This window comes from Scomber japonicus, chromosome 7 (assembly GCF_027409825.1).
Source record: "Scomber japonicus isolate fScoJap1 chromosome 7, fScoJap1.pri, whole genome shotgun sequence".
Taxonomy (NCBI): Eukaryota; Metazoa; Chordata; class Actinopteri; order Scombriformes; family Scombridae; genus Scomber; species Scomber japonicus.
In genome coordinates this window covers 18436323-18457703 of record NC_070584.1, presented here as the reverse complement: position 1 = coordinate 18457703, position 21381 = coordinate 18436323, and the positions used below count along the sequence as shown (strand labels likewise).

At 38.3% G+C, this 21381-nt stretch overlaps 3 protein-coding genes across 4 annotated transcripts in view; 2 read left to right on the top strand and 1 right to left on the bottom strand.

Moving 5' to 3' along the window:
• Positions 1-158: 158 nt before the first annotated feature.
• mrpl47 (mitochondrial ribosomal protein L47) lies at positions 159-2640 on the bottom strand. 2 transcript variants are annotated; one of them, XM_053322275.1, is made up of 7 exons: positions 2507-2640; positions 1864-2012; positions 1610-1670; positions 1420-1516; positions 1094-1224; positions 614-709; positions 159-513 (listed from the first exon to the last, which is right to left on the bottom strand). In XM_053322275.1, the coding sequence occupies exons 1-7, from the start codon at positions 2638-2640 to the stop codon at positions 402-404; spliced, it is 780 nt and encodes a 259-aa protein (XP_053178250.1). In that variant the 3' UTR covers positions 159-401. The 2 variants fall into 2 exon arrangements, with proteins under 2 accessions (XP_053178250.1, XP_053178249.1); XM_053322274.1 differs by having other exon boundaries at positions 160-513; positions 1864-2015.
• A 259-nt stretch (positions 2641-2899) lies between these two features.
• On the top strand, positions 2900-6943 carry ndufb5 (NADH:ubiquinone oxidoreductase subunit B5). Its single transcript, XM_053322110.1, has 6 exons — positions 2900-3029; positions 3686-3768; positions 4626-4692; positions 4849-4910; positions 5248-5354; positions 6719-6943. Exons 1-6 carry the CDS (start codon positions 2912-2914, stop codon positions 6837-6839), a joined length of 558 nt encoding a protein of 185 aa, XP_053178085.1. The 5' UTR covers positions 2900-2911; the 3' UTR covers positions 6840-6943.
• Positions 6944-8980: 2037 nt separating this feature from the next.
• usp13 (ubiquitin specific peptidase 13) overlaps positions 8981-21381 on the top strand; it is a 32069-nt gene continuing 19668 nt past the window's right edge. The window contains exons 1-8 of the mRNA XM_053322047.1: positions 8981-9098; positions 12146-12271; positions 14270-14330; positions 16833-16954; positions 17614-17756; positions 18451-18635; positions 19886-19983; positions 20126-20316. Coding sequence (XP_053178022.1) covers positions 8988-9098; positions 12146-12271; positions 14270-14330; positions 16833-16954; positions 17614-17756; positions 18451-18635; positions 19886-19983; positions 20126-20316 — 1037 coding nt within the window. The 5' untranslated portion in view covers positions 8981-8987. The remainder of the gene's footprint in view (positions 9099-12145; positions 12272-14269; positions 14331-16832; positions 16955-17613; positions 17757-18450; positions 18636-19885; positions 19984-20125; positions 20317-21381) is intronic.

The following is a 21381-nucleotide window of genomic DNA, read 5'->3' as shown; positions in this document are numbered from 1 at the left end:
TGAATTTGTGATAAAACTGAAAGCCACCTCTTACATTGTATATGGTCCTTATTCTACTGAAGTGTTATATTATTTGTATATACGATGTGAATGTGTTTTAGATAACAAAGTTGTCACATTTTATTGCCTAGGAAAAAAATACTCCATGAGTTTTTTTTAAATATTTAGTAAGAATACAGAAAACATTTCATGGTGATGGAGCATATTTATCGTAGAGAATCAAATACCAACTTGACAAACATTTTAACTCTACATGGGACAACAGTTTCAGACCATCTTCAGTTATTCAAAGTGAGCTGATTCAGACTCAATCTGAATTTATTGGTATGGCCTCAGCAGGCTTCGTGTCTGGACAGATGTCAGGATCACAGCTATCAAAAATGATCAGCAAATGTGAAGTTTCATGATGCTGGAACCTTCATTTGAGGAAACGTCTTGAGGAGTCTGGCCTTGGTTTCCCTTTCTAAGTTGGCTTTTCTGGACTTGTCCCGAAGGTGCTTCTCTAAACGCAGCCTGAAAGACAAAAATGTGAAAAAATAAATAAATTATGACATAATCAAACCACCTTTTACACTAAAAACCTTCACAATATTGCTTATACGGAATATCTTACCTCATGTGTGGTTCGACAAACTTGGGTGTGTAGAACCTCTTTCGCTTGTATCTTTTGTTCATGTACCAAGGGATTGCATACTCTTTGAATCGATACCTGGAGGAGATGAAGCAAATCAACATGAGTGATGCCACATTTTCCCAATTTCCACTGTCACAAGGAGCAGGTGCTCGGATCAGTGTCCACCTAACAAAGTCCAAAATCTGTTTTTCTTGCTCTGAAACAAAATGTTGACATCGAGAACAGGATTGTATGGTAATGTTTTTGTCTGCAGAATTTTTCAGTGTCACAATTCAACAGTAATTTGATTAAATCCTCTGAACGAGACTGGGACAAACTGTAATTCTGATCTAACAAGTAAGGATAAACTCACAGCTCCAAAAGTGGACTGATTCTCCAAGGTCAAAAGGTGAATAGAGGAGTCAATTACTTCTCTCTGTGAGTGTGTGACATGAAGTACATTTGAGACTCTGCCCTCACCAGTAGACATATCCAAATGTGTTCCTCCTCCAGGCTCCTGGCCTGGCTTTCTCCTGTCCTGTCTGCAGCAGACGCAGCGCAGTCTCTCTCTCCTGTACCACTGTCTCCAGCCTGATCATCGATCGCTCAACCTGGAAGGAGGAAGACAGATACATGTTAGCAAGGACTCCTACATCACCACCAACAATAATCAAAATACAAACAATGAAATGTACCCGGCTCTGTCAAAGGCTGAGCTGGAGTTGCTGACTTTAATCAGTGTTGAGTAATTTACCAAATCTACAATAACAGTGTCGATGGCGGCGTCAGTTGAGCTTCATACCAACCTTTCTTATTCTTTCTGGACTTGGCATCTGAACCCTTTGCCTTTTTGATTCCTGCTCAAGCGTGAGCAGCATGTTCTTTTCTTTCAGCAGCACATACCTGTGATGAGAAGATGAGACCGTTACTCACAGCTGATAAATGTTTGTACGCTGTGAAGCAGCACTACAGGTGTTTCATCTCCACTTTGCTTACCAGAGTTTGTGTAACTCTTCATTGCTCTTTGTTCTCAGTTGTTTTGCAGTCCATGGTGCACCTAAAATATTAAGACACACAGAAGACAAATAGTTTAAAATCCTATTACCATGCCAGGTGAGCAATACTGAAATTACATTTGTGCTACAGTGGTGCAATGGCAACATATGGCATGAGTCTTGCTCATAGGACCGAGCAGCTATAGTGGAGGTTCTGTATGATGTGTCTAAATCCCTCATTATTTGATGTTTTACCTGATTTCACCGTGGACTCTCCCCAGTTTTCAGGGGAGTCAAAGAACTCATCCAGCCCCCTCCTGCTGATGGTTGTGTGCAGACTGCGACACTGGCCCAGAGAGCTGGTGAGACTGAATGAACATGGAGCAACAAGTGGAGACTTTTCTCTGCTGGGAACAAAACAAATTCACATAGTAAGACTTACAGGCATAATCCACCACTGCGTCAATCAAGAAGGCCAAATATTTATATCTCATATGTGGCAATTTGCTGTTTGTCTTCATCGTATATAACACCACATTGAATATCTTGAGGATTTAGACTGACTTGAAGACATCAAATGGCCTTTAAGAAATCCTGAGTTATACAGTGACCTGAGAGTGACGTTTAAGTTTTACATAGTCCACCGTCTAGCTCAATGTCACTGGACTAACAACACACACGACAGCAGATGGAGACATTCATTTAACTAAAATCACGTCTTAATTTAGGGGGACTGCTGTTTTACTCGCGGATAATGACTTTAAACTGTACAATATCGTTAAAAACACACAAATAGTGACAGAGGCAGCTAAATCCTGCGTGTTGAATTGTATGACAAACCGCGATGGATATGAATGAATTTACCTTTAAAAATCTCTTACCTACAACCAATTCTTACCTGTAAAAATTAGACTGGACTTTTGTCAAGTTAGCAGCGCATTTCTGAGTATGTATTGTTGAAGATATCCTGAAGACGTTTTGAAATTGCTTGCAAAGAGTCGCAACGCGTCCTGCGGATGAGGACGCCGCCATCTTTACTGGTAGAAAAGCCCTTCCCACTTTACCCGACATGCATTTTTCTACACTAAACCATAGAACTAAACATATTTTTTGGGTTGTATAATATTTTCCTAATTTTAATATATACGTATGTATGTTATACATTTATCGACACAAGCCACATAATAATAACAACTAAACCAGAATTAAGAGTTTATGCCCTTACTAAATATGGCGGCTCCCGCTTCACTCTCTCATCAGCCAATCACAGCTCGTCTTGTTAGCGCGTCATCCCACAGTAGCCATGGTGTCCATGAGTGTTCTCAGGGCTGCTGCTGCCTTTGCAGCCAGACTGAGTCCTCTGAAATCTGGAAATACTGCGGCAAATCTGCTCACTCGAACAATCCCGCGGGCAGATAAAGGTAAGTGACACTGTGGCCGCTTACAGAGTGAAACGTTTGAACTTAAGGTGTCTGTCTGTGCTCATGACCTTGCGACGCGGCTTGCTTGCTAACGTTAGCTAGCTGGTAACTTTACATTTGTCCTGCTGTCAACACAAAGTGCTGTGTCCGAAATCACTCCCTGTTTATTGTGTAGTTCACTGCATTTACCCTACGTCGTGTTATCGGAGTGGCCGAAATCTTGATTTGCACTCACTGTAAAGTATTTAATGTCCATTATGTAGGGAGTGAATGAGCTAATAAGGGAGTGATTTCAGACACAGCCACATAGATTTATAGTTAAAGGTCTCTGCTTAGCTTTCAGGGTCCCTCCAGACAACTAATTTAACACAATGGGACGCACATCATTGTTCAAACCTTTGGTAAATATCACAACATACTGATATTAATATGATGCTATGATGATAAACAGTGAGTGGTTTTTTGTCTGTAAAAATTGTAAGAATGATGAATGTTATGAGGCCCTGATGTTCATTTCAGTCAAAACAGAACAGTTCAGAACAGTTATCCAAACCTTTAAAATCAAGAATTACTTAAATGACTAGTCTCTAGTCTCTAGTCTCATATTTTCTCATTATAGTAGCTAAATTTAAAATACACGGTGCCTTGTTTTTCAGTGGCCGTCCGTTGGGGTCATGGAAAGAGCATGTTTATCATCAAACCCTCCGACTACTACGACAGGAGATTTTTGCGCTTATTGGTGAGTACTATAGCAGCATGCAGTTTAATGGACATGATTTACACAAGAAGAGGCTGTTTAATTTGTGATCTGCAGTGTTTAAATACTGAGAACTATTTAAATAGCAGAGAGTTGTCATGAAGAGTCGTTTTTTGATTGACAAGACAGTAAATTGACTTGGCAAGAATACTGAATACTTGTCATATATTGTTGTTCAGATTCAGTCACTCAAACATTCTTCAATGATGTTAATCCTTAAGTTTTTATATTGGTGTTGCAATTGAATCCATCTTTTGAAAACATCCACATAGATGTTATTACGTCAGAGCATGTTAGTGCATGCTCATGCCACCTTGTTGGCATTTTTATTTCACCTATGAACATTAACATATCGAAGGACGTGCAGTGTATCCAGAAACAGAATAAGCTGCAGTCTTTGCACATGGACGTTATACAGAGACAGTAGTAAAGAAGATCTATATATGCTCTAGAAGTCCAACTTAATGAAATAAACCTTTTCATGAAACTAAAGCTGCAACAAAGGTTTATTTTCATGATCAAATAATCTATTTATTATTTGCTTGATTAATTGATTAATCGTTTGGGAATTTCAGGAAATGTTGAAAAATTACTGTTTTCCAAAACCCAAGGTGACAAAATAAAATACACAATAAACAATATCTACTAATTTTACACTTATACAACACTAAATATACCAGCAAATATTCACATCTAAGAAGCTGATCTTTTAAAAAAGAAATGACTATCAAAAGGCTTATCTTAAATTAGTTAATTTGGTGTGAAACATGAACTCTTTTTGCATAATAGTAACTTATATTCTCTCATCTATCTCATTTTGTCGTCTCATTTTTTCTCAGCAATATTATATCCTGCTGACTGGTATTCCAGTGGCTGTCCTTGTCACATGTGTGAATGTCTTCGTCGGTAAGTAATCATATTTTGATGTGTTTGTTGTGTGTTAAAGTTGGTGCATGATTTAGATCCTTTGATGGACTTAATCAATGGAAATTTCAATCAAATAAATAAGAAAGAAGTTCCATGTTAGCTGAAGCTAAACCTGATTGTGCTTGTGTTTTGAAGGTGAAGCAGAGCTGGCTGAGATTCCTGAGGGTTATGAACCGGAACACTGGGAATACTACAAGGTTTGGATGGATATTCTGTCTACAATTTATTTTCAGACCTCAGATCTTTTAGTTGACTTAAACAAAGGTCTATGTAGATGTGTGCTTCAGAGTGGAACCTTTGTAGTTTTTAACCTTTTATACATGTGATAATATTTTAGATAAATTTAAAAAGATCTCTGGTATTCTTTCTGGTATTATCGTCTGTCAGCAGAAGTAAGGCAGCCGCTTAATAGAAAACGCAACAACATTTCACTGCAATATGGTCACAACACACGACAAATGGTTTTAAGGAGAGAAATGTATTAATTTTCATTGAATACAGTTGTAATACGGGTCTTTTTCGCTGTCATTGCAGCACCCCATCAGCAGGTGGATTGCACGGAACTTCTATGATTCCCCAGTGAAGGACTATGAAAAGATGATGGCTGCAATCCAAATAGAGAAAGAGAAGGCAGACATGAGGTGAGTTTTTCTACTGTTGTGTTAATGTTGGAGATTTTGCCATCATGCAACGCCCACAAAGATGCATAAACATCCACAGCTGTGTCTCACAAATAAAGGAAAAAAAGAGAAAGATAATCAATGCCAGCTTAAAAGATGCAAGTGTTTGTAATCGGCTGTTTTTAAATGGACATCGTGGTTATGAGACAAGTGCTCTGTTTCACTGAAGCACAGTGACCGTTTTCATCGTGTTGAAAGGACACACATAGTTTGTTAGCTCATCCTTCACAAATCTATTTTTGCACTTAACTGAACGTGTTGATGAGGAAGTTTTATCTGGGCTGGCAAAGCCATTTGGTTAGTGGTAAAGTTGTGATTTTATGATTGCAGTGTTCATTCATAATTTATTTGGCCAGAAGCACCATTAATGTATAGAGGACACAGGGCTGTGGCCAAAAAATACAACGTACTTCTTTCACAGGTTTAGCAGGTCCATGATGGAGGTGTTTGTTGTGACGTTTTAGAATAATAATCTGTGTCGTTTGTCCCCAGATTTGGCCTTCATTAGCAGAGTTTCTACATACAGCATGAACTGAACAACATATTTGTACACAAAGCAAAATTAATATAATTGTGGGCACCAATTAGCCTGGCTAACACCAGACCGCGTTTCAATCTTATGTGAGATTGAGGTAGGGTCTGGCGAGGAACCGTTCATTTCCTCGTATTTGAGGTGGGATCAACGAATGTCGATCAAATGCCTCTGTACGCTACTGGACAAACTTACAGCCAATCATATCAACAATAGACAACGTATTCAGAGCCTGTAGGGAGCAGCGCGAACACATTTTTTTTATGAAGGAAAAGTGGTGTAGCACAAGTTTTTGTTCTATTTTCAAAGTGAACTTGCCTTCCAATTTATTTAGCACACAATCTACTGCTGCTTCAAACAGTTGCTGCACCTCCGTGGCCGCCATGCTGGATGTAAACAGAGTCGCTCTACGGTCGCCATCGCCTTGAGCCCGCCTCCCCGTTCTGTCATTGGTTCCCCATCTCAGGCGAAAATATTGTCTTGGTGGCCATGCTAACTTTCTGAGCGAAGTAGAATCTCGCTGGAATAAGAGCAAGGGTATACCCAGGCTAGGCGCCAATTATATAACAGATTTCTCCCAGTTGACTCAGAGATTCTGATTAGGTTTATTGCTTTGTCTAATTTAATTGTACAATAATTAGATTCTGAATATAAGTGAACCAGGAAGCTTTGGTTTTTCTAAAGAGAGAGAGAGAGTCATTGTTTTTCCTTTGCTGAGCTTTGTGAAAAGTCTGTGATATGTGTTTTAATGCTACTTGATTTCATGAATTCGCTGCCTGTTTGTTGCCAACAGATTGACACAGATGGAGGTGCGCCAACATATGAGGGAAAAGGGAGATGGCCCCTGGTTCCAGGTGGCGACCATCAACAAGGAGCTGATTGACTACAGCCCCAAATCCACACCTGACAATTAATCCAGACTCGTGTGCCGTCAGTACGTCATACTGATCAATCTCACTGTTTGTAAATTTTTTCTCCCTATTGCATAAATAAAGTATCAACTGTAAATGTACTCTGATTTTTCAGTCTTGCAGTGTCTTTACTGGGTTCATGCTGTGAACGTGTTCACATAAGGTGGTACAATTATGGATCAGGTGTCATTGCTAGCTCAGTATTCAGGATGAGGTCTCACACCAAGAAGGTTCTGGGTTGGAATCCTCCGCTGTCTGATTGTTTATTCTCCTCTTGGTTTGAAAACAGACTTGTCTTCAACAGTCTGTCCACAGCAAATCCACACTGACACTCCTCTGTAAGATATTTTATTAAATACAGCAGGAGGCTAAATATTGTAGGAGACCATCAAACACAGCCTGGCTAATTTCACTCTATTTTAATGAAATGTTTTTTGTATGCTGTGCAGTAGTGAATTCATGGGGAAAAAATAATAAAACCATTTTGGATTGGGTTTTGTTGGCAGATACTTTATACTAGGGGTGGGGGAAAAAGCAATACAGCATAGTATCAAGATGTTTTGCATGGCAATATTGTATAGATACAGGGATGCCAAGTATCAATCTTTTATTATAGAAATTGCAAATGAAAATAGATTTTTTTTTCCTTTAGGGATGTAATTTGCAGGTGAAAAAAAATATTGCAGCATATCGCAATATATTTGAAATTGCAATAATATTGTATCGTGGAACCTCTGGTGATTCCCACCCCTACTTAATACTAACAGGATTTCACTACTGTTAACTGAGCTATGTGACTCTCCAACAAAAATTGTTAGTTCCAAACAGTAGCTCTGGTTTAGAGTGGCCCCTGACCCCTGTGGTCCAGGTCCTGGGGTTAAAAACCCTAAAATCACAGGATGAAAACTCAATAAAGCCATTTTACATTCTATTCTATATATCTATTTACATTCTAGTGTAACATTATCTCATCACAAGATAAAAGCAAAACAACAAGACAGCAAGCAAAGACAATACTATCAATGTATAAATAACAGGTGGTGGGTTAATAATATCAACACGCTCAAATTCTCTTGGTCATAAAAAGTTGAAATAAAATGAATATGCTACATGGTACTCTGTAAACATTTCTTTAAGGACACTTTAAACCTGCTCTGTAAAACAGTCAATGTCAGATGTGTGGGCAGATTATTCAGCTTTACTGCTCCACGTTAGGAAAATGTGTTTTACCCATTAGTATTGAATCAAAAAGGCTTAAAATCTATTGAGCCACCTCTAGAAAAGTTATGACTATCTCTTAATAGTGAGAAATTAAATATGTTGGTACCATTTAAAAAAAGAGAAGAGTTTTGTAAGTGAGCAGCATATAAATGGATCATCTGTCCACCATCAACCAGTTAAGCTTTTTAAAATATGCAGGATCAAGATGTGTGATTTTGCCATTTATAATATAAAAGAATTTCCCTCTGCCATGAACCAGAGCGTCCACTTGGTGGCAGACATGCGCAGAAAAGATTATTGTTGTCGGATGGACAAAGGGCCACTTGGGCATCTTATTAAATATGATTACTGAAATTATACTGGGTAAGATGCCAGAAATATGACTCGTATTAGTTGGTGTGATTTAAAAAGAACTGCTACTAAGATTACATGATTAGATGAGATTTCAAACAAAAGAGGCTGGAGATCAATGTTCAGTTAAGTCATTTTAAATTGGCTTTTTACTACATCTTGATTTCAAAATCAAAGTGCATCTCATAAACCTGCTTTTTTTTCTTCAATTCTGGAGGGGGAAACGTGTGGAAAGAGAGTCTGGCTTTATGAATCATCTTCAGAGGTGGGAGGGGCACTTCTGGTAAAATAACCCTGTGCTCAGCGCGTCACTACACTCATCATCAGCAGCAGGTCGGATGTTTGTTTTCTGCAAGAAAATAACAAAAGAGCAACACCAGCCTCTATGCGTTTAGCTGTGCAGCCTGTGTAGCGGCGCAGCCTCCACCCCTCTATCATTTATTTTTATGTTTTTCAGCGTCACATCCCCCTGGCCGGAGGAATGTAGAGACGGAGAGCTTTAAAAATAGCATCCTCTTCTCTGACAGCGCTGCTCCGCTGTCTCCGCAGCACTGTGGTGTGAGAAGCAGGAATGTGAAGATGGCTACAGACTTAGGAGAGCTGTTGGTCCCTTACATGCCCACCATCAGAGTCCCCAGGACGGGAGACAGGGTTTTCAAGAGCGAGTGCGTCTTCTCCTTCGACTCTCCGGTTAGTGTCTTCCCTCCACACACACACCGGGACATTAGCGCGTCGTTAGCGGGGAGGGAGTGCGTGGTCATGGGCTGTCTGACAGTCTGCTTTGGCTTGGTTTAACAACACACGTGAATCTGCAGAAATGTATATGTGAGTGTGTGTGTGAGAGAGAGAGAGAGAGAGAGCGCGTGTGTGTGAGAGATACGTCTCCACGGCCACCTTCCGCCGTGAACTTGAAGGGAAATAAATAATTAAATGTTGTTTACATCTCAGGAGAGGGAGAGAGAGAGCGAGGCAGAGGTTTTTTTTTCTTTCCGATGTTAAGGCCACATTACCGCCACGACCAGGCCAATGAAACCAGTATGTAGGCTCTCTAACACACCTGCCTGAGCTCTCAAGTTAAATGAAGAGCTTTTGCAGCCTTGTCAGGTATGTGCAGTGAGTTCAGGAGTGTCTTTACAATTAGGCAAAGTATACGACTGCCAAGGGCCCCAAATAGCCCTAGATTCATGTATTATGCTACTATTCTAACACATTGTTCACTGAACTAACTTTTAAAAGGCCATGAAAGCACTTTATAATATGAAACTGTATACTTCAACTTCAGAGGAAACATTGTACTGCTACATTTACTTTACAGATAAATGTTACTGGTTATGCTGCACAATAAGATTTTATTCACAAAATATAACAAATGAAATGTAATGCATGATTATGATTTAAAAAAGTTTGAATGCAGTACAGTCATTTTTTTTACTGTGCAGTGTTAATAGTTTTACCATAGTAAAAAGTTTTGAGTACTTCATCTTTCACTGCAGTGACAATACCAACATTCCCAGTAAGAGAAAGAGTGAAAATAAAGCAGGGCAGAGTTCACATGGGGCTCCCAAATCATTAAATCCATCCTTGCATGAGTTTACAGACACAGTTATGGTGTGATTTATAATATTCTTAAAATTGGATTTAATGTATTAGCAGTACTCAGCTTGGTGTATGTGATATTGCTATTCATATGTCTACAATGATATGCACAGAACAGTGATATTCCGTTTCTGGTGTGATTTACTTCTACAATTAACTGCTGTGTCTAAAAGTGAGATTATATTTACCCGTGATTGTGAATTTATTGTAATTTTCCTGTATTAGTATTTTTTATACTCAATTCTCAGTCAGTAGGGGACTTCATGGCAGGTTTTGATGTTGCTGTGTCACTGCAGGTTTTGTGATTTTGATGACAGGAAATCTCTGAATCATTCAGTTTTCATTGATTTTGTCCTCTACGACACAAGTAAGACAAGACGTCCCGGTATTGCTTTCAGATTTTCTAAAACTTTTTGAATATCAGAAACTTAAGATTTTAAAGGCACGGTTTTAAATTGGACTTTGTTGCACCTGCATTGATCAGATATGAAATCTGTGTTCCTGGCTCGGAGCACACAAATACAACGAAAGCTTCTCTTCTGAAACTGTTTTTAAAGGTGACTCAGCTGTCTGGAGTTCATCATGTTGGCCCGAGGACTGGTTTATTTTTACCCTTGCACTGTTGAGGCTCGTATGTCACTCTGGGCCACTTAAAGGTTTATCACAAGGGGTTTATAAGGCCTACACTGATTGCAGATTTAGGTCAGTTTTGAAGGAGTTTTGAAAACAAAAAAGAAGGCCTGAATGATGTTGTATTAATTCTGCATTTTAAAACCATTTAAATGTGACCCACTGGTCACAAGCTCTTCATCATTTGAATGCAACAAAATGATCATGTGTAACTAGCTATTGGTCAAACTTAGTTGTGAAAAGTTTGGGCTTCAGTCCAACAGGCAGTCCCAACAACTTTATGAGGAATAAGGTTACTGTGTTTTTAAACTGGAGAAACACCTGTGTAACCGCATAGCCCTTCAAAAAGCAACTTTGTCAATTGTTCAAAAAGCTGAGTGCGGCAAATGTTCTCTAGATAAAATGGCAATAGCATAACTGATAAACTAAGTTGCTTTTACAGTATAAAACAAAATATAAAAGAATAATAATTCATTTTGCTGATTTGATTATCATGTAAAAGTGTGATGAAGATTTACAGTTTTTTTTTTTTTTTTAAAAAGGGGCTCTTCAGTTGTGGATATGTTCTCAATAAAAGTGAGATTTCTTTTTTTCTGTGCAGGATTGAGCCAACAAATATTTTGCTGCTTGACAGGATGCAAGAGAAACTGTTTGGGCATGAAAAATGTGCAGACTCATTGGCGCATCTCTCTGATTTTCATTCCCACTGTGCATGTACTGTGACATTTTTGTAACAGGTTGTGTGGCCAAAATACACCACGCTACAGTACTTTGATGATTCATCTTTTATTGTCATGACAATGATTTTCTTTTAATGTCTAGTCATTCTCATCCAATTGTATCTGTGAATTAGTCTTAATATCACTCAAATATAGCTTATCCTCTAGATTAAAAAAGGTATTGTGAAATGTAATACATGTGATTGTGGATATACACATAGCAGCCCCTTCCTTAGGTACATCTGTGCAATCTAATGAAATCCAATATAACAGCTTTCCCATAAATTCTACATTTATGAAGTTTATACATTTTCAGTTTTTATTAACACTGTCATAAAGATGATAATTCTACTTTATGTTTATTATTTAGGGTTGTTGTGGATGGTGGTGGTGTACTGGAGTGTATTATATTGAAAACTGTTGTGGAGTAGACAATAGAGTAGGAACAACATTCAATGTAATGCACTCCAACACACTACCACCCACTATAACCTCAAAGGTACACATTAAGTATAATTGTCGCCTTTCTGAAAATGCCTAAAAAAATAGAGTGAGTAAACTTCACAAATGTAGAAATTATGACAGAGCTGTTGTGTTGGAGTACATTAGATTTTGTACCTAATGAAGTGGCTGGTAAGTGTACAGTATGTGTATTATAGACTGTAAGCACTTGAACACGTTTTTAGTGTAATATGCGATTTTTAAGGTTTTAAATGTGTTAAATATGCAGTTGTGTTCATGCTTCTCCACCTCTTACAGCCATTCATTGATACTGTTTGTTTTTGTGTGTAGGAGTCTGAGGGAGGCCTGTATGTGTGTATGAACACATTCCTGGGCTTCGGACGAGAACATGTGGAGAGGCATTATCGCAAAACAGGACAGAGCGTTTACATGCACCTCAAGCGACATGTCAAAGAAGTAAGTTTTCCATGTGAGCCTTGATTGAAGTCATTTTTAACTAGAGAGAGTAGAATTAGTTAGAATAGAATTAGTGGTAGTAGTAAGAGTGAGAATAATCTTTATATACTTTGCCAGTGTTACAAAATGTGATGTGAAAGAAATATCAAGGTGGAAAAATCTCCATAACTGGTATGATTTAACCATGTGACACCTAATGTGTCATCCCACACATTACAGAACAGTGTTTAAACTTCAGCATCATTCAGGTAGTCAGTAGTCTATTACATTGGTGTTGTCAGTGATACTGCAGTAGTATGTACTGTAAGGCAAGGCAAAGCAGCTTTATTTATATAGTGCATTTCATACCCAATGGCAACTCAATGTGCTTTACATAAAACAAACAAAAACATAAAAACATGCAATTTGAAAAATAAAAATAAAACCCAACCTTGTATACATTATTGCATACATTACATTATGTTGAATATCTCTGATTAAATGCTCCTTAAAATGACTAAGATTGAAAAGCTTGGTTATCTTTGATATTTTATGTGAAAAGGTTAACTCAGACACTGTTTCAACCATCACACTCAGTGTTTTTGACTGTTACTTATTATCACAATTATCACATAAATGTGCATGGTAGCCGTTCTGTTTTCAGACATATGAGTACATGATGTAGACAAAATAACAGGAATATCTTACAGTAAAAAGCAATCCAAAGCAAAAAACAGATATGCAACAAATATTTGGAAAGCTTGTAATCACGCTGCAATTGATTATTTTTAGCATCTGAATCTGTCTTTCTTGATCATCTTTGGTCTGTTAAATGTCAGAAAATAACAGTCACACTTTTCCAGAGCTCAAGATGATGCCTTCAAATTGTTTGCTTCATCTAACCAACAGTAATAAAGCAAAATTAAACTAAAATGTACAGTTATATGAAACAGAAAAAAAAGCAGCAAATCATCACATTCAAAAAGCTGAAGCCAGATAATATTTGGTATTTTTGCTTTAGAAAGATCACTTAATCTAATCAATTACTTGACTAATTGATTCAGTTTGAGATTGTAATGTTTAAAAATGTTATATTGAGCCAGAGAGATATCGATTCCACTCAACTGGGTGTTGCACTGGGTCGGCGTTATAGTGTGAGACCTCACACATGAACCCAAACCGTCCTCCTTTCAAAAGTTGATAGTGAACAACAAAGGCCATAGCTGCGGCCATGTTTTCTCACTGGCTCTAATTGCCCCTAGATAAGCTCTGCTTTGTAAAGAGCTGCTATTTCCATGCCTGGATCTGGCCAGAAACAGCTGCTCGCATTCTGCAGGCTCCTGTGTCTGCTGCCCCCCCCACCACCACCCCCATGAGTCCTCTTGGTCTTGAGTGTGTCAGCATTCTCTCTTCCTGTCTATCTACCGTGTGTGTCCACCTGCCTGTCTGGGCGGTCACCTGAAGCTGATTGGGCTGGAAGGAGACTGGTGGGTGGCACTGGGATGTTTTTCTGCCAGCCGGTGATTTAGCAAATTCATGTTTCATGTGGTTCCTCTGACAAAGTGGGTGCAGGTTACTGATTGATTCATGCATCAGTCAATCAACTAAAATGTTCCTCCATCACTGTTTAAGACAGTGTATATTGGAGAGAAATGAAGTAAGAGCAGAGACGCACACTGACAGGCCCAAACACATAACATCAGATGTACTGTAAATAATATCTGCCACAAATCAAACTGTGCAACAAAAGTTCAAATCATTATTGATTTTTTAAATTTTGTCCATGCCATGGTGGGGGTTTTCCCCTCGCCCTGTAACCTGACCTGGCAACTGGAACATCCAGCATCTATTTCTAACAAAATGACAACCATCTGGACCTGCTGTCGAAGCAAAGCATACTAGCTTTTTTTCAGAAATTTACAGAGAGAAGTATTTTGTGTTGTAGGATGTTTTTTTATTGTAATGTGATGAGGGTTCCTTGATCCATTTTAATCTCTTTTGCTTCCTGTTTCCTCACAGAAAGCAACAGGAGCTGCAGGAGGTGCCATCCCCAGACGAAGAAACGGAAAAGTGTTTCTAGGTAAGTTCGGATTGCCTGTCAGTTAGAGGCAGTAGTGAAGAAGTACTCTGATATCTGTATTCAGTAAAAGTATCAGTACAACAATGTATACTGTATACACTCTATTTCAAATAAAGGTCCTGCATTCAAAATGGAAAAAACAAAATAAAACTGCAGTAGGACTGTTAAATATACTGAAAAATGACATTTTATTCTATATTACATTCTTGTATTTTTAATACAGATGCATCAGTGTGTACACAGCATTTTAATGCTGTAGCTGCTCCAGGTGTAGCTAATTTTAACTACTTTATATACAGTTAAGTCATCAAGGTCAGTGGACCTCATGCTGGGGTCACAAGATAAATGAGATGATTAATGAGGCAGAAAAGAACATAAAACCAAGTTCTGCTTCACAAATAGGGGTTAATAGTTATTTTGGTTTTTTACTTTTCTCTAGTTCTTGCCTGTTTTTGGGAAATATTGTAGAGTTTCTCAAACAGTTATTAAAGAAAAAAAAAAAAATTGGCTTAATACAACATAAAGTTTGTTGGTGACAGAAAAAATGTTCACATTGTTTTTACAATTACAATTACAGTTATTTGTATGTCAGACGCACCTCTTTCACTTGAAGGAAGCCCCTCCATTACAAGCTAATGTTATTGTTTGTTACACTGTGATGACCCGCCAGTCTGTCTTTACCCGAAGTGTCAGATATTTCCCATGATGAGACCCCCCCCCAACCCCACCTCCCTACTCCTACTCCTCCTGTGCTCTATATATAGTGCATTTATTTGTATATGTGGTTGGTAACTGTTCTAAATCAAAGTGCCACATGCACAGCCGGGGCCTCCTCCCCCTGCCTTTGGATGGTGAGGGGGTGGTTGGTTTACAGTGGGGCCGCCTCCTGTCACTCGCCAGCCTCTCAGCTGCCACCACCTGTCAACCGTTCTTCTAGGCTGACACACTTCTACCCATGCTATGACGCTGCTCGGCGAGGACCAGGTGTCTCACTCCCTCCTTCTCACCCTCTCTCACTGTCACCCCGGCAGAGCAGAAATTCCTTCCATTCAATCTCTATGTTCATAATTGTTCCAGTTGTCTTATCATACAGACTTTATTCAACTGATGAACATTAGGTCAATCCTCTCGCCAATATTTGATTCAGTCTGAATTTTCTTAAGAAGTCCTTCTCTGGGACGATTTATGGTGTTGTCCAGTCTGATCTTTGGTGCTGCGGCAGGAATGCATGTGTCCACTGTCATCTCCATACCAGTCCAGTGATCTAATCGAGCCGTTAGCTGTTTATCTCTGACGTTACCACGAAACCAGCACCCACAATAACAATATCAGAGATAACCTATGATCCAGTTTGATGAGTCATTATTCGACTTTAGGCTGCTGGAGTGGAGAATGACAACTCTATATGGCCAGTGAATTAAGAGGAGGCTTCCTCTGGGTTTCTGGCTCAATTTAAGTTTGGAATCATTTTGGTTAGAGCTGCAATTATTAGTCAATTAATTAATTAGTTGATCGACCGAGCAGAGAATTTTTTTGGATAATTGTTGGTCATTTTTCACCCTGCAAAAATGCAACATATTTACAGGTTCCAGCTACAGCTCTAACTAGTACTCTTGTTCTATGAATTGATTATTGTTTTGTCAAAAAATTAAATTTTCTTCAATTTCTTAAAAACTTTAAATTCTAACTGCAACTAATTATTATTTTAATTATCATTTAATCTGCTGATTATTATTATTTTATTATTTGCTCTATTAATTGATTATTTGTTTTATCTATAAAACGTAGAACAGAAAATATTGAAAAAATGTCTTCAAATCCACACAGTCCAAGATGATGCTTTTAAATGTCTTGTTTTGTCCGAACAGCACTCAGTCATTGACACTTCTGAAATGTGATGATTTGATGTTTTTTCTTTGTCTTACTTGATAGTAAATTAAATGTCTCCAGGTTTTGGATTGTTGGTCAGACGGAGCAAGATGTGATCTCAGGCTTTCAGAAATTGTGATGGGCACTAATTGAGGAAATAGTTGGCCAATTAATCATCAATAGAAATAATATTTTGTTTTGTTATATGATCAATAGTAAAATTATCATTCCATAGCTGCATAAATCACTGACACCAATCAAAGTCATCCTCAGTAACTCGTTACTAACTGTAAGGGCAACAGTGAGTGCTAAATGCCTAAATATAAATGCACTGTCTCTGAGAGATAGTCATCAGCATCGTTTAAAGTCATCCTGTCACTGAAGTAAAAGAAAATCAGTGATGTCACTGATTGTTTTCTTGTTCAAGGCTTCATCTTTTATTTATCATACTGATTAAGGAGAGAGACAAGACCATAATTTAAAAAAAGAACAAACCTCATACCCAAAAACAAAAGAGAACAGTCAGATCATAAAATTAAAAATAACTGAGGAAAAAGCCGACTGTGACGCACTGATCAGACGTAAGTCACTATCAAACAGCAGCTGACCTAATGTTTGCTTCCTCCCTTGAAGATTTAGAGCTAAACCGCGACTTTAATGGAGAGGACTATGAATATGAGGATGAGGCCAAGCTCGTCATTTTTCCAGACCACTTCGAGATCCCCTTACCAAATATTGAGGAGTTACCCGCTCTGGTCAGTGAGTCGCTGCTGCACGGGCTCTTTGTGTTTCCATGCATGTCCATGGGAAGTTGCACTCAGTGGTTCCCCCTTTATCACCCTGAATCCATTCACTTATGTAGGTTAAAGTGAGAGTTTCTAAAATTTGAATCAAGAAAAATGACTATTTAGTTTTTACATAACCTCTAGTAGGTCACCTAAATGTTTTTAATTTCGATCATTTTAATGTATAGACTTTCAAATTTTGTGGGGAATCACAGACATGCACATGTAGATGCCTCCATCACCTCTTTGTTTCTCCACCTGCGTGGAAGCTTCTTCACTGAATGATGGTTGGTTTTTGGCACGCCCTCGGAGTTGGTTTTTAGAAATATTTAAAGCATGTATGATATATTGTCATTGTAAAAAATGTAATGTGTCCTGGGCACTACCTTTTTATTTGGACATGGTTTGCATGCTTTGTTTCTGCACTATTTTAGTGTTATAGTCTGTCTTCTTGTGCTTAATAAATGACTTGACATGACACGGCTTCATCATGTCCTGCATCTTGCATGTCTACAGTTGCTGCTGCAGTTTCTGTTGACTGACAAATGACGGTATGAATTCTTGTATTTGAAAACACTGTCAATAACAGACAGTAGTCAGTAACCTCTGCCATCTCATATGATGTACAGGTGACCATTGCCTGTGATGCTGTCCTCAATGCACCATCAGCTTACAAGAAGCAGGAGCCTGAGTCCTGGGAAGAAGAGATCCAGGTGTCCAGACATGCCAGGAGCCTCAGACAGCTGGATAATGGGGTCAGGATCCCCCCCAGGTAGGACAGACATAAAACATATCATTTACACAGTGGGCTTTAATGAATGCTTTCTATGAACCCCAACAATGAAAAACGTAAGGAGTCAAAATTAATTTTGACATTTTGGCCTAAAAATTGAATTTCCCTCACACAAGACATCATGTATATTTTATACACATTTTGAGCAATTGAGAAATTGTTCCTATAGAAAGTTAAGAAACAAGAGGAAGTCATTTTTTTACCATTTCCTTTTGATTATTGCACACAGGACGTTTTCTTGGTAAAACTATAAAACATCTAAAATATCATACGTTCAACACAAAGTATATTCAAATTGTCAAAGTGGATCCCTGATCATGCAGAAGTGAGAGGGCAGCAGCATGAGGTGAAAGTCATGCAGCTCAAAAGGGGATGAACTGAGATTATGATCCGTTTCATAATGGTCTTAGGAATTACTACAAGAATAATGCGCTCTGTTGCATGTTCCTGCTGTGAAACGGTTGGGTAGGCTGGCGTCTACTAATCCCAGTAATCCCCTTTTCATCCAGTCTGTTTACAATTACACTCAGAATATAAATCTGATCACTTCCTAACCTGCTCGTGAGCGTAATGCAATTTTTGATCATTTTAAAAGGTGTCACTCATTGGGTCTCAGCAGGATTGCGTGATTAAGCAACAACAAGACACTAATAAGAGTCTCTGTTTCTCTCAGCGGCTGGAAGTGTCAGAAGTGCGAGATGAGAGAAAATCTGTGGTTGAACCTGACAGACGGAGCCGTGCTCTGTGGGAAGTGGTTCTTTGATGGGAGCGGAGGCAACGGCCATGCTCTGGAGCACTACAGAGAGACCAACCACCCGCTGGCTGTCAAACTGGACACCATCACCCCAGATGGAGCAGGTCTGAGATGCATGATGTGTTTATCTGAACTGATGCTAAATACAAAAATGATGATTTGTCTCCTTCAGAGTGTTGTAGTTTTTTTACATTTTTTTTTTAATTTTGAACTTTTTCCATTCATAAATATTAACAGGCAATTTTAACTATACAGAACAAAACAGAATCACCTTGAGATTGGGCTTTGTTCCAAACATATGTAAGGTACATACAAATAAAGTAATGCTGCATAGGGTCAGAATGACAATAGGTCCATATATCACATAGAGAATGAAAATCTTAATTGGGGGATATAAAATAATAGGTGTCCATCTCCTCATAAATGGGGGGGGGGGGGGGGGGGGGGTGATAATTTTCCTTGCCGTCATAAACAATATATGCATTAGATAGAGAGTGTTGTAGTTTTTAAAGAAGCTTTTTATTATTTCACATCAGAAAATACAGTTTTAGACAAAACTCCCAAATAGTGGGTACTAAATTGCGTGCACAGTGCAATAGCAATAGTTTTGCTGGTGATCTACTAAGAATAACTGCGTAAATGAAAACAGGTGCAACAGGGTGCTGACAGCAGTATTTAAATGAAGGTTTTGTGTCTTAATGGAGAGTTTGGACGAGCAAAAAGCTGCAAAGCACAAAATGAAATGTGATCAGGTTCTAGTGGAAGAGGTTAACAAATATATTGAGTTGTAACAAAAACAAATATTACCAGAAAAACCGACATATGGGAGAGTATTTGTGACAAGGTCAATGCTGTTAGTAAAACCGAAAATATTCCACTCCAAAATTATTAACACAGGTGGAAAAAATCTGTGCGTATTCTGTCATTGTGCCTCCGTCTCCTCCTCTCCACAGTAACAGTAGTCATGTGCGCAGTGCACAGCTGGTTAATACCTGCCCTTCAAAGGTATTATTTATAGATGCAGTTACTGTCAAAAAAATTACCTTCAGGTTTGGTAAATCACTATGTGCGTGCTAAATAACATATTTGCATTTTCTCCTCCCTGTATTTTGCACACTGGGGTTGAAACGCCTCATATTGCATATTCATTAAGGCAAACGTACGAAATGGACAGAGCATATTATCTTACACAGTTGTAAGACGCACACCTCAGTGCGCTGCGTTAGTAGATCAGCTTGCACACTTTTTGCAGGTCATGTCAAGTTTGCTCACATTTTTACACATGCAGACCTTTACTAAATCAGGCCCTCTGTGTCCTAATTTGTCAACCATTTGACTGATGTTTTGGTTTCAGATGTTTATTCATTTGAGGAAGAGGAAGCTGTGTTGGACCCCCACATAGCAGAACACTTGACACACTTTGGAATAGACATGCTACAGATGCAGAAAAGAGTAAGTTAGTCAAACTGATTTTACTATTCAACTACAAACAGGTCAGAACATCTGAAGCTCTCTAACAAAATGTATCTGCACGTACCAAATTAAAATGCTTCCTGCATCCTCCACAGTAAAGGCTTTTCTAATCTTTACTCAGACAGAGAATGGCCACCACACAGACAATAACGCCCGACCGCGGGTCAGTGAATGGGAGGTGATCCAGGAGTCGGGCATGAAGCTGAAGGCGGTGTACGGTTCTGGTTACACGGGCGTCAAAAACCTGGGCAACAGCTGCTACCTCAGCACAATAATGCAGGTCCTCTTCAGCATCCCAGACTTCCAGAGGATGTGAGTACGCTGTGATGAGATTTCACTTAAAGGAAAACATGTAATATTGATTATCTTCGCCTTCCCTGAAAATTGTTATGTATGATGTAAATTGTACCTGTTCAATTAGAATATTTAAATTTCATTCCCAAAGATAATCTTAAACATAATGTTGGATGTTTAGGTGTTTTTATGGGAGCCATTATGACATAGATAAACACATGATTTCATTGGCTGTTTCATTTAAGTCTTAATTGTAACAACAGGAGGTACTGTAGAAACAAGATATCACAGAAGAAGACTTTAGCTCTGTAACTTAATAACAATTACAAAAAATGTTACAAATACAGGAAATATTGCAAATACTAAGTTGAATTACAGTTAAAAAAAAGTCCAGTAGCAGTTACAGCATTTTGATAATTATGTTGAGTGTAGAACAGTTATCATTGTTTATTTTAAAGCTTTTATTCTTCTGAGAGACTCAAACAGCATACTATTTAGCTTCCAGAAGATAAACATTTTCTTTCAAATTTTACTTATCAACAAATCCATAACAATTATTGACAAACGGCATCAATAAATAGGCACTAACTCATGAAATCAACCCAACTCAACTTTATTTATATAGCACTTTAAAACAACCACAGCTGAAAAAGTGCTGTACATAAATAGATAAAACAACACAGGGACATAAAACTATTAACAGGAAATACATACTAAAATAATTGTTTATTGTTTTTAAAACAAATTAAAAACAATAACTAAAAGTCTCATGCATGGTTGAAAGCCAAGGAATAAAAATGGGATTTAAGACGAGTTTTAAAAATGGACAGTGAGGAGGCTTGTCTAATATTTAAAGGAAGCTTGTTCCATAATTTAGGAGCAGCAACAGAAAAAGCTCTGTTTTGACCTTGGTACCTCCAGGAGCAGCAGCTCAACTGACCTGAGTATACAGTATGATCCATCTTTAGCTTGCAATATTGCAACATGATTTATTTGCCATGTCCTTGTATTTCTTTCAGTTATTGATGCTTTCTACTTTTTACATCTGTGAAGGTAAATACAGAGAAACACAAAAGTGCAAAA